The sequence below is a fragment of the Electrona antarctica genome (genome assembly GCF_951216825.1).
Source record: "Electrona antarctica genome assembly, chromosome: 13".
NCBI classification, from domain to species: Eukaryota; Metazoa; Chordata; class Actinopteri; order Myctophiformes; family Myctophidae; genus Electrona; species Electrona antarctica.
Genome location: NC_136794.1, coordinates 41,164,902 through 41,177,116, shown reverse-complemented (window position 1 = coordinate 41,177,116; position 12,215 = coordinate 41,164,902). Strand labels below are relative to the sequence as shown.

The window sequence follows — 12,215 nt, the reverse complement described above, 5'->3', positions numbered from 1 at the left end:
ACATTTTAGTGAAATCAATCTGTGGTTCATTAGGTTTACAGTAAGTCATTTGTGTTTGGGATAAACATGTCGGTCATTAATTTGGATCATCGGCCTCTGGCTGGGAGGGACAATATGACCATGACCAGCTGTGATTCATCGTTACTAACGGGGAGGGGACTCAGGGGACACGCTCTTAACCTTGGCACGTCACATCTTTTGGTGGACAGTTATTTGTTTTTTGTTGGCTGCTCTGGCATCACCAGCCTTGTGCGTTCCATCCTCAGGAGTGCATATTGGGCTGCAATAAAAATAAAAATAAATCGTTGCGAATATTGTATCGTTTACTTTTCCGACCAATCGAATAATCTTGAAGTATGTTTTCTTTTCTTTTTTTATCACTTAGAGATTATTAGTTTTTTGCACACACAAACAAACAATGAAAACAATAGCAAAAGACAAACACAGAACAAACATGAAAAAAGAAAAAGAAATAAAATCGACAATGCGTATCAAACCTTGCATGTTACTTTACATATTCCTAGACATGTTCTGTTGTTCCTCATTCCCCCATGCCCTCATTGTTCATGTTCATGGTCTTAAATATTGTCCATTTGGACCATTTGTCCCTCCTGCAGTCTCAGGCGATGTGTCAGTTTCTCCATGAGCTGTATCTATGTTTTCTTTTTATATCAACGAATCGACGCAAAAAACAGATTTTTAATAAGCGACTATACTAGTCTGATTAACCACCTAAACCAATTTTAAACTTTGCCGTACCACAGTAACTCCAGAACCGTTTGCCCCACCGACTTCATATTCGACACACGCGTTCCACGCCCCCGCAGGGAGTGCAGTGCCTGGACTCGAGTCGGTCGGACCCACGGTTCTCCAGAACCACCACAAAAGGCTCTGGTCAGGCTCTGCCAGTGGGCCTAATGAGCCTAAATCCCCTCACCTGTGCTCACTGTACTTCCTTTACTGTAATTCACCACAGGTCTTTTTTATAACCAAAGTTCTTTGCTGAAAATAGCCAATACAAGATCACGCTGTGTTGTGAGCTTGTATAACTGCTATAAAATAGGGACACTAGGGTTCCTGTGGTAAATTTATGATCCATAATCGATTACATCGATTAGTTCAATTAACTGTTGCACGCCTAATAATATATTCACTCAAACACTGTCTGTTTGTACTCAAGTGCAGTTTAGAGCTATACTGACAATTCTATTTTTATGAGAGCTTATAAAACTGCTCCAGCTGATTTCAAAACAAAGTTGTAAAGTATCTCCATCCTTTAAAGACACACTATGCTACATTTCAAAGCCACTATATCCTCGTTTTATTCTAAATTTATCTTCCATTGGCAGTTATACGAGCCACTTTGATGAAAAAGGGCTGAAGGATACATTCTGTTCAGAATAAGCAATAGACAGGAATACAACACTGTTGGCGTCTTCCGTTAAACCTATAAATCGGGGTGGTTAAATTCTATAGTTTCAATATTTTGTTCAAGGCCAAGATATCGCCAAGAGATGAAGTACCATTCATGCTATATTTTCCCCCAACATTTTTGAAGATTCGGTCTATACAAATACTAAATCTTAAGACTGTAAATCAAACATTACCATAAGTACTTTTCATTTTGTGTTGTCAGCTCCACTCTGTATCATTGTTTCATTTAGAAGCATGCTGTTATCTTGGTCTATTTCATGGGTAAAGGGCAAAGGCTCTGTGTACTTATTCCAACGCAGGCTGTCCTTGGGAGATAGCAGAATTACAATGTTTCCCCTCCCCTCCCCTCCCCTGTGGTGTCTGACTCCTAAATGCATCACATTCCATCTTGGCGTGCCAGAGACCATCCCGTCATTCACACTTTCCCTCAGAGCTGAAAGGGTTGTTGTTATATTTGGGGGGTTTCTTTCCAAAGTAATCTGGCGACTTATAAAAAAAGAAGAGTGTTGTTAAGGTGCCAATCGCAGTGCCACAGACGTGCAGAAGCCTAGCCATCGACTGTGTTCGCGTCCACTTACATGTTGTGACCATGCCAGGTGTTTTCAGTACTCCATTATGAGTTGTGCATTGAACTTTTCAAGCTCAAGGTGATGTTTCTTTTCGGACACATTCTTTCATAGCTAAAAACGACAGTGGGGGCAGGCAGAGACAGAAAAAAAGGACAGATAAAGGCAGAAGAAACTGAGGGAGGTTGTGAGTGCACTGAATACTAAAGTGCTTAGCCAGCCATGTCTCTGAGCGGCGAGGTGTGCCTGGTGACGGGGGCCTGTGGATTCCTGGGACGGAGGCTTGTCAAGCTCCTGCTGGAGGAGGAGAGACTGGCCGAGATCCGTCTACTGGACAAACAAGTAACGCCTGAACATGTCAAGACTCTGGAGGGTAAATGTCAAAAAACATAAAAAAAAAACTTTTCCTTTTCAATTATCATTCACTAACCGTAGAACTATACTAACCTGTCCTTAACCCATCTGTGCTATTTTAGACTTTACAATTTTAGCCACTTTAACCATATTTTTATACTTTGACTATTCAAAAATAGCAGATATACAAGCTCGCAGCGTGGCCCTGATAAAAACTCATGAAAATGTATGCAAATCTTTGAATATATAATTTTTTTAAAGCAAACATTTTGAACTCAAATCTTTGCTTCTGGTGGTCCCTGGGAAAAAAATCTTGAGTTGGTGGTGTCCGCGGCTAGCCTGGCTAATAAGCCAGACTAATATCTTGCCAACGGCTGATTCGGTCTGGCTTATTAGCCAGGCTAGTCCGCGGCCAAATTTGGATTTGGCATCAGGTCTTAATGGGTGAACTACTCCATCAACCTCAGGTCCATTTGGTCACTCTGAGAGTTATATGGGGGTCGAAAACAGTTTGAGAACTATTATGGAGTACATTTATATTGCTGATGTTGATTTGTTGTTTGTCAAACTGTACGGAGGAGACCAAGGTGAATGTGTTGTGTTTGTGTATGTCAGACTGTACCGAGGAGACCAAGGTGAATGTGTTGTGTTTGTGTATGTCAGACTGTACCGAGGAGACCAAGGTGAATGTGTTGTGTTTGTGTATGTCAGACTGTACCGAGGAGACCAAGGTGAATGTGTTGCGTTTGTGTATGTCAGACTGTACCGAGGAGACCAAGGTGAATGTGTTGTGTTTGTGTATGTCAGACTGTACCGAGGAGACCAAGGTGAATGTGTTGTGTTTGTGTATGTCAGACTGTACCGAGGAGACCAAGGTGAATGTGTTGTGTTTGTGTATGTCAGACTGTACCGAGGAGACCAAGGTGAATGTGTTGTGTTTGTGTTTGTCAGACTGTACCGAGGAGACCAAGGTGAATGTGTTGCGTTTGTGTATGTCAGACTGTACCGAGGAGACCAAGGTGAATGTGTTGTGTTTGTGTATGTACTGTAGACTGTACAGTGGAGACCAAGGTGAATGTGTTGTGTTTGTGTATGTCAGACTGTACCGAGGAGACCAAGGTGAATGTGTTGTGTTTGTGTATGTCAGACTGTACCGAGGAGACCAAGGTGAATGTGTTGTGTTTGTGTATGTCAGACTGTACCGAGGAGACCAAGGTGAATGTGTTGTGTTTGTGTATGTCAGACTGTACCGAGGAGACCAAGGTGAATGTGTTGTGTTTGTGTATGTCAGACTGTACCGAGGAGACCAAGGTGAATGTGTTGTGTTTGTGTATGTCAGACTGTACCGAGGAGACCAAGGTGAATGTGTTGTGTTTGTGTATGTCAGACTGTACCGAGGAGACCAAGGTGAATGTGTTGTGTTTGTGTATGTCAGACTGTACCGAGGAGACCAAGGTGAATGTGTTGTGTTTGTGTATGTCAGACTGTACCGAGGAGACCAAGGTGAATGTGTTGTGTTTGTGTATGTCAGACTGTACCGAGGAGACCAAGGTGAATGTGTTGTGTTTGTGTATGTCAGACTGTACCGAGGAGACCAAGGTGAATGTGTTGTGTTTGTGTATGTCAGACTGTACCGAGGAGACCAAGGTGAATGTGTTGTGTTTGTGTATGTCAGACTGTACCGAGGAGACCAAGGTGAATGTGTTGTGTTTGTGTATGTCAGACTGTACCGAGGAGACCAAGGTGAATGTGTTGTGTTTGTGTATGTCAGACTGTACCGAGGAGACCAAGGTGAATGTGTTGTGTTTGTGTATGTCAGACTGTACCGAGGAGACCAAGGTGAATGTGTTGTGTTTGTGTATGTCAGACTGTACCGAGGAGACCAAGGTGAATGTGTTGTGTTTGTGTATGTCAGACTGTACCGAGGAGACCAAGGTGAATGTGTTGTGTTTGTGTATGTACTGTAGACTGTACAGTGGAGACCAAGGTGAATGTGTTGTGTTTGTGTATGTCAGACTGTACCGTGGAGACCAAGGTGAATGTGTTGTGTTTGTGTATGTACTTCAGACTGTACCGAGGAGACCAAGGTGAGCGCGTTCGAAGGAGACATCAGAGACAGCGACGTGCTGAGGAGAGCGTGTCACGGGGCGTCCATCGTCTTCCACATCGCGTCTCTCATCGACGTCACCGGGGCTGTGGACTACAGCGAGCTCTACGGGGTCAACGTCAAAGGTAATACTATAGTATATACCAGGGATGCCCACACATTTATGACGTGAGATCTACTTTCAAAATGACCAGCTCAACAAGATCTACCCACTGAAGAAATAAGTGTACCATTGCTGAAAATAGTTTAAATATATAATGTACCTGGTGGGGCTTTGGAATAGGGAGAAATTATGACAGGCAGTTTGTGCTGTCAAAATATGTCCCCCCCTGTATTTAACTTAAACGCCCAATGCATTCTCAATGGCAATAGCACAAACTTTGGCATGCTACTAGTCCTACATACTACCTAGAAACCCCAATAGGTTCATCTTACGGTGGACATGTTTGCCTGAAAAGAAATCTTTGAAAGGTTTCATAGTTTTAGAAATAGTGCTTTCAAATTTGAGAAATTCACAATGGGGCTCAATGGCAGATATTGGCACATCAAAAAAGCACTTTCACCTAGAAACTCCATTCACACATTTTATAATTCAGCTTACTGTGGAGACATACTATACTATACTATACTATACTATATAAGACCGTCTGAAGCTATTTTACACAATCCTTAAGTTAAGAGTCGTTTCCATTCATCTGTATTGACCCATTAAGACTTGAGGCCAAATGCGTTCTAAAATCAGTAGTTCTCAAACCTTTTCCTATTTCAAAATTATTAAATTATTACGACTCAAAAGTGTTCAAAACTAGCAGATGCACATCTTTGTAATCGGGTTTGTATTGTATTCGTTGTCATAATCTGCCCTGTGCATGTTTTTTGCAAAGGCTAAACGGCAAACAGAAACATTTCTTTTTATCTCCAATGTTTAATGCCAAAAACACAATTCGAAAATTAATCGCTGTTATTTGAATGACAATTATTCATCAACTAAAATGCCATGATGGTGACAGTCCTAGTTCTTCATTTCTGCTCCACACTCCCTCTGCCAACCTGGGGAGAGCAACGGACTGACCTCATGCTTCCTTAAGGTCAATGCATGGAGTCCAAGCCATTTGTTTTCACCTGACAGCGGGGGAATTTCCCCCTGTTTGACGTAGTGCGTGGAAGGAACACATTATTCCAACCAGTTGGTATCGAAGTGTCCTTGAGCAAGACACTGAACCCCTAACTGAGCAGGTTGGTGCCTTGCATGGTTTCCCCCGCCGTGTGTGTGTGTGTGTGTGTGTGTGTGTGTGTGTGTGTGTGTGTGTGTGTGTGTTTCCAGGCACATTACATTTCAGCTCAATGGTTCCCTTCCTTTGGCTTTGTTGTGATTGGTTGTGAATGATAGCTTGAGGGAGTAAACAATAGTCCCAGGCCCTCTTGTGGTGTCTAGGGGTAATGAACTGTAGTAGGATTTGTTCTCAGTGTTTGTAATGTCAAGGACCCCCAAATTAAGATGTATTTGGCCGCAGACTTCCAGCTCAAAATATTTTGTATTTATTTCACTTTCACTGTATTTATTTTTCTAATGTCGTTCTAATGCGTGTCAAATGTGAGCTTGTAGATCGGCTATTTTCAAATAAAAGTGGTTAAACTGACTTTGATGCTATATTAAGTCATTTTGCAGGTCCTGGGAGCCCACTTTGAGAAGCACTGCTGTACTGGCACTGTACAGCAGTGTTGTATGTGATGCTCTATGAATGAACGTGTGTGTGGCGAAGTGTGATCAATTGCACTTATTAGTCTACTTTGCCAGCCCATAGAACCCCATTGTGAACCCTGACATGTTGAGTACACCAAGGGTTTATGTTAGAAATGTTGAGTATGGGTCGCCAGCATTTAGAAGGAGGGCGTTTCGTAAGACAGGCTAGGATCTCAATGTCAGGATCAGGATCAGAATGAGTTGTGTTGTCACACCACAGGGTTACAGGTGTAAATCAGAATGAGTTGTGTTGTCACACCACAGGGTTACAGGTGTAAATCAGTGGGTGAATTGTGTTTTTGTGGCTCCATCATTTTGTTGTTTTCCAGGAAAGAAAGAAAAAGGAGGTGGGCAAAGAGAGGGAGATTAAGGGGGAAAATGATCTACTAATGCATACTGTACTGTCCCAAATACTAGTGCCAATGAATGACCCATATCTATTTTTAGTAGTGGAGCGAGTGCTTTGATTGTTTCATTGAGCGGGCGCCTTTGCTTGCACACAATATGAAATATTTATGCATGTCCACATAAACAGAAGTACAAGAATGCCTTGTACAAAGGACACAAACACTGCCAGTGCAGTAAAGAAAGCAGAAAGAAAACAGCCATTTACAAAGTGCATATACGGCAGAACATTGTTACAATAATGTTGGCATACTTGTCGAACACAGCAGACAACAATCATGGATGGGTAAAGGAAACAACGCCTCCTCCTTGCTAACTCCTTTTTAGAGAGGCAAGCCATTTGACGGCCCCTCACAACCAACTATTGTGTGCATGTGCCCTATACCAAAGACAAAAACTAAAAGTTTACATCTGTAGCCTAGCTGTGAGATGGTCTGCTCTAGCTAGGTGGTTTTCAGCCCTTTTCATTCCAAGGCCCATTTTGAATTCAGCATTTGAGCCACGGACCACCATGTATTGATGTGGTAGCCTACCGCCATTAGGAGAGATAACAGGCAAACATTGATAAAAATAACAACTATCCTACATTCTCTAATTGTGTAGATTTGTAAATAATTAAGCAATGCAGATGTTTAACAATCGAGAGCGTAAAAATGAAACCAAATGGACCCATGCCCGTCCATTTAGGAAAGGGAGCGACGCAACAGAACCATATTCAGCACCAGGTTACATGCAGTTTGGTTTAGCTCAGAAGGAATGAATTATAGACATTTTCTTTTCTTTCCTGTAATTGTTTATGAGAGAAGCCCATGAGCGCCCGCCCCCCCGCCCCTCCCTGGCGGAGTGGAAAGCGGAGACGGACTGTAACTCTGCACTGTAGTTCACTCCCACTCTATAGACCAGGAAATGTGTCTCGTTACGTTTGCCAAGCCGTTTCTGTTTCTTGTGAAAACAAAACGCCTACGGTATCCGAGGCTACATCAGATGCAGCTGCATAGCCTAATTCACTGGTTTTCAACCAGGACCCATTATTTATTCTGCATTTGAGCCATGTCGGACCATGCACCATTTGATGAGGTTTAGTCTCTCAGACCCAAAACGAAAGTTAATTTTTTTTAGTTTTTGTCCACAATTCCATGCTGTATTGATGTTAGGAGAGATAACCATGAGCAAAAATAACAATTCTTCTACATTCTCAAATTCTGTAGACTTCTTGTAAATTAAGTAATGCAGATGTATACCAATAATTTAAGTCTTGAGAGCATAAAATGAAACCAAATAGACTTACAGGTTTCATTTTTATGCTCTCAAGAGTTAAAGATCTATAAGGGTCCATTTGGTTACCAACTCTCATTCATTTAGCAGGGGACCATCTGGAACCCTCTCAAGGACCACTGGTGGTCCCCGGACCACTGGTTGAAAACCACTGCCCTAATTGATAAACAACACATTGAGCGTAAGATCAGTCTTGTGATAATTGCGTCAGAATCTATAACCCGTGGTTCAGCCCGCGGTACATGAGGGCTACGGGTGGGTCCGCGCATGCGGCGCATCACTAGTGTGCATGAACACAAGTGTTTCTTCATGTCCTTCCATGCTCTTCCAGGGACACAGCTCCTGCTGGAGGCGTGCGTCCAGGAGAACGTGGTCTCCCTGGTCTACACCAGCAGCATCGAGGTGGCAGGACCCAACTCCAACGGAGACCCCGTCATCGGCGGCGACGAGGACACGGCCTACACCTGCTCCCTGAAGTTCCCCTACAGCAGGACCAAGAAGGAGGCAGAGGCGCTCACCCTGAAGGCTAGTGTTGTCGTTGACGCCTTAACCCATTTTGACCTGAGATCAGATTCTAAAAATGTCTTCTACATCCTGACAGTTTTCTGAAAAAGCTGTTTCTATGTCAGTCGTTCTTCGATTTTCAAAATAATTTGAAAAAAATGTCAATAGCTAAAGCATAACATAATGCTAACACCAAAAGGGGTGTTTGTTCGTCAAAACTAAAACTAAACCAACACTGCCTCATTGCAGGCCCACGGCGAGGTGCTCCAGAACGGAGGCCGGCTGGCCACCGTGGCCCTCAGGCCCATGTACATCTATGGAGAGGGCTGCCGCTTCCTCCTCCGACACATGGCGGACGGCATCCGAAACCAACAAGTCCTGTATAGGATGTCGGCGCCGGAGGCCCGCGTTAACCCTGTGTATGTGGGCAACGTGGCGCTGGCGCACCTCCAGGTAAGGGGTGATAAATATTGTGACACGGTGAATGCACATTCTATGATTTGCAGTTCTATACCTAAAAAAACCCATTGAGATCTGAGATTCTACAAAATGTCTTCTAAATCCTGACAGTTTCCTTAAAAACCTTTGTTTCAATAATTCAGTGGTGCTCAAACTATTTCATGTAAAAAAAAAAAAAAAAAAAGATTGTCTGTCCTGATGAAGATCAAAGCAACCGAAACGTCAACCTAATAAAGAGTAACATTTTGGCACATTTGGCAAGTGTCTGACAGTGTGCGGGTCCTTTCTTTGTTTTTCAAAGATACCCCTTTTAATGTCAGAGACCCTAAAATGATATGGAATTGGCCGCAGACCCCCCCCCCCATGAGTGCTGTGAAAGAATATCTATATATATATTCAAATATTTGCAGGATTTTCAGGATCTTTCAAAAATAGCAGATCTACATTACAAGCTCGTAGTGTGGCTATGGTTTAAAATAATGGTTAAAAGCGAAGGTGACACACCTTAATGGTCTTAATGGGTTAATAGTAATACTTACGGTTTTGTTTGGTCTAAAAATGGTCTGTTACTCCTTTTTCTTTTATAGTTTCTGTTACCTTATAGGGTAGTACTGTTACGTAACTTGAAAAATAACCAGAAAAACCAACATGAAAAGTAATCGCGACGATATAGTAGATCGTGATACTGCTTGAAAAAGAATGGTGATGTGATGTTCTATGTTTCCATATGGCCCACCCGCCCCCCCTATACCTCCAGGCGGCCCGGGGGCTCGGAGACGCCCGGAAGAGATCCAGGATAGGGGGCAACTTCTACTACGTCGCCGACGACACGCCGCCCGTCAGTTACTGCGACTTCAATCACGCGGTGATGTCGCCGCTGGGATTCCGGATCCAGGACAAGCACATGCTGCCCCTGCCGCTCCTCTACGTGATCTGCTTCCTGCTGGAGGCGCTGCGCGTGCTGCTGCGCCCCTTCGTGCGCATCGCCCCGCCCCTGAACCGCCAGCTCCTGGTCATGCTCAACACCCCCTTCAGCTTCTCCTACCACAAGGCTCGCAGGGACCTGGGCTACGCGCCCAAGTTCACCTGGGAGGAGGCCCACAGGCGCACCGTGGACTGGCTAGCCTCAGAGTTGCCCAGGGAGAGGGAGGAAATATGGGCTAAAAAAGCCTGATTTTATGTTCTACAGCCGTGTCCTCCTGCCTCAAAAGAGCAGAGCTATAGAGCGTCGCAGTCCCACCCCCTTTCATGACGACGCCAGGCCCAGGAAATGAATCCCAATGCATTTTTCCCACAGACCTTTTAAGCGTTGTACGAAGCCAACTCGAGTTATCATGACAACATTTGGTCCATATTTTGGACCAAACAAATAATTACAAAGAAGTAAAAAAAGTGTTGTAACCTGCCGTTTTTTTCTACTTTCTAATTCTTTGTTTGGCCCAAAACATTGTGTTTATTGTCATGATTTGTCACGACAAGACAAGAGTTGGCTTTGTCCGCGGCGTAAACGTCTTTAAATAAATACTTTCTGAAAAGTCTATGAGGAAAATGAACGGGATTTCTTTTCCGGGTCTCTCGAGGGGGCGGGACTGCGACGCTCTATACAAGCTTGTATAGATGTGCTCTTTGAAAGGCAAGCAACACGGTCATGCTATGGGGTATTTTTTTTTCCAATTTACATTTTATTGAATTTTAATCAAACATACATGAAAACGAAACGACTGACAATTGACAATACATACAACCGAAAACAAAACAAGACAATATACGTACAATACACACAAGGGGAGATGTCTGCCTCTCTTCTCTATTGATGATCATTCAAAATACATAAGTACCTCAAACAGGTGCATATACAGGTTAAACAGGTTTAACTGAAACTATACAAAATCAGGTCTTATGGTAGAAACATGAGCAATCCATCTAAACCAGTTATCTGTGAAAACTTCAACCTGACCTCTGAAGCTGAATGTAATTCTCTCCATAATAAATATACTATAGATTAAATCAATCCATTCGCTATGGGGTATTTTAAGCTTTAGCAATTACAACTCCACAAGATGCAATGGTCTCATCTATATCTCTGGTCTTTTAGATTCCCTAATGGGGAAATAAATCACACTTGTGTGAAGTGAGGGACGTCTCACTCTTTCAAACAAATACCGTATTCTAAACAAGCATTAAAAAGTCCATAGACGTGGCGGCCATATGACGTAATTTCCAAAAGCCAGACATTGGCGGGACTAGCGGCTAGAGCCCCTCAAAAACAGCTGACAGCGGAGAGGTGTAAAGGTGGTTGCACACTGGGCTCCATTTTCGTCACCGCTAAACCCCTTATCCCTAAACCTCTTTGCCTTTTTTTACTATTTTGAAAAACATTTTTGAATAGTTCAACTAGCCAATCTACATTGACACATTGTGAGCTTGTAGACTGGCCATTTTAACTATTCAAAAATGTTTAGCAAAATAGTAAAAAGAAAAGGCAAAGAAGTTTAGGGATAATGGGTTTAGCGGTGACGAAAATGGAGCCCTTAGTGTCCAAGTAGTTGAGGTCGGATGAGTTTTTCTGTAATGTGGCCATTTTCTTATCAGTAGGCTAGCCTGCTTTTTGTCCAGTGGATATGAGAGCGCAGTGCAGGGCTTTCTTTTTAATTAAGGTTTGTGCATACCCTGGTTAACAGATTGGCCCAAGATTATTATTTAGACTTTTATCCAAATCATGGAATAATCATTTTCTACGGTATGTAAGGAGTGGTTGGGGAGGCACAGGGGAAATGTTGTACTGTAGTGATTGGAATACTGTAGTGTACAGTATGTGGGCTGTAACAACTTGTAACTGGTGTATTTTTGCTCTGTTGAATGCTCCTCTGTGTAAAATGGAATGTGAGGACTTCCAAACATTGATGACAACGCATTTTCAAGAATATATTAAACTTTGTGAAGAGAAAACAAAATAGTATTTCTTTCTCTTTCAATCCAATGAAACTGTCAATCCACCTTGCGCAAGAGTATAGCCTACACTAGTGAACCAAAACATTCACAGACATCCAACAAATCTAGGTCACTAGATAGGAAACTAGAAGGAAAGCAAAGCAAAGCAAAGTTCTTTGTTTACCCAGGGTGAATGGACTAAGCTCGAGATGCTTGTTTACAGCCAGACCCTGCTCATAGAACATTTCATGGTAGGGGTTCAATGCCTTGCTCAAGGGCACTTCAGCGGTGGTAATTTTAACGTGCCGGTCCGGGGATTCGAACTGGCGACCTTCCGATAACAAGACCGCTCCGCAAACCGTTTGGCCACCGGCCGCCGGCCTACTCAGGCATGCACGCGCGCACAGGCGCACAAACGCAGTTGATGGGAATAAAT

General features: G+C 43.1%; 1 protein-coding gene across 2 annotated transcripts; it reads left to right on the top strand.

Annotated features, from left to right (window-relative positions):
* Positions 1-1,865: 1,865 nt before the first annotated feature.
* On the top strand, positions 1,866-11,780 carry hsd3b1 (hydroxy-delta-5-steroid dehydrogenase, 3 beta- and steroid delta-isomerase 1). Of its 2 annotated transcripts, XM_079518485.1 has the most exons (6): positions 1,866-2,373; positions 3,406-3,425; positions 4,442-4,586; positions 8,217-8,410; positions 8,639-8,842; positions 9,606-11,780. In XM_079518485.1, exons 1-6 carry the CDS (start codon positions 2,223-2,225, stop codon positions 10,020-10,022), a joined length of 1,131 nt encoding a protein of 376 aa, XP_079374611.1. In that variant the 5' UTR covers positions 1,866-2,222; the 3' UTR covers positions 10,023-11,780. The 2 variants fall into 2 exon arrangements, with proteins under 2 accessions (XP_079374611.1, XP_079374610.1); XM_079518484.1 differs by lacking the exon at positions 3,406-3,425 and having other exon boundaries at positions 4,422-4,586.
* Positions 11,781-12,215: the final 435 nt, after the last annotated feature.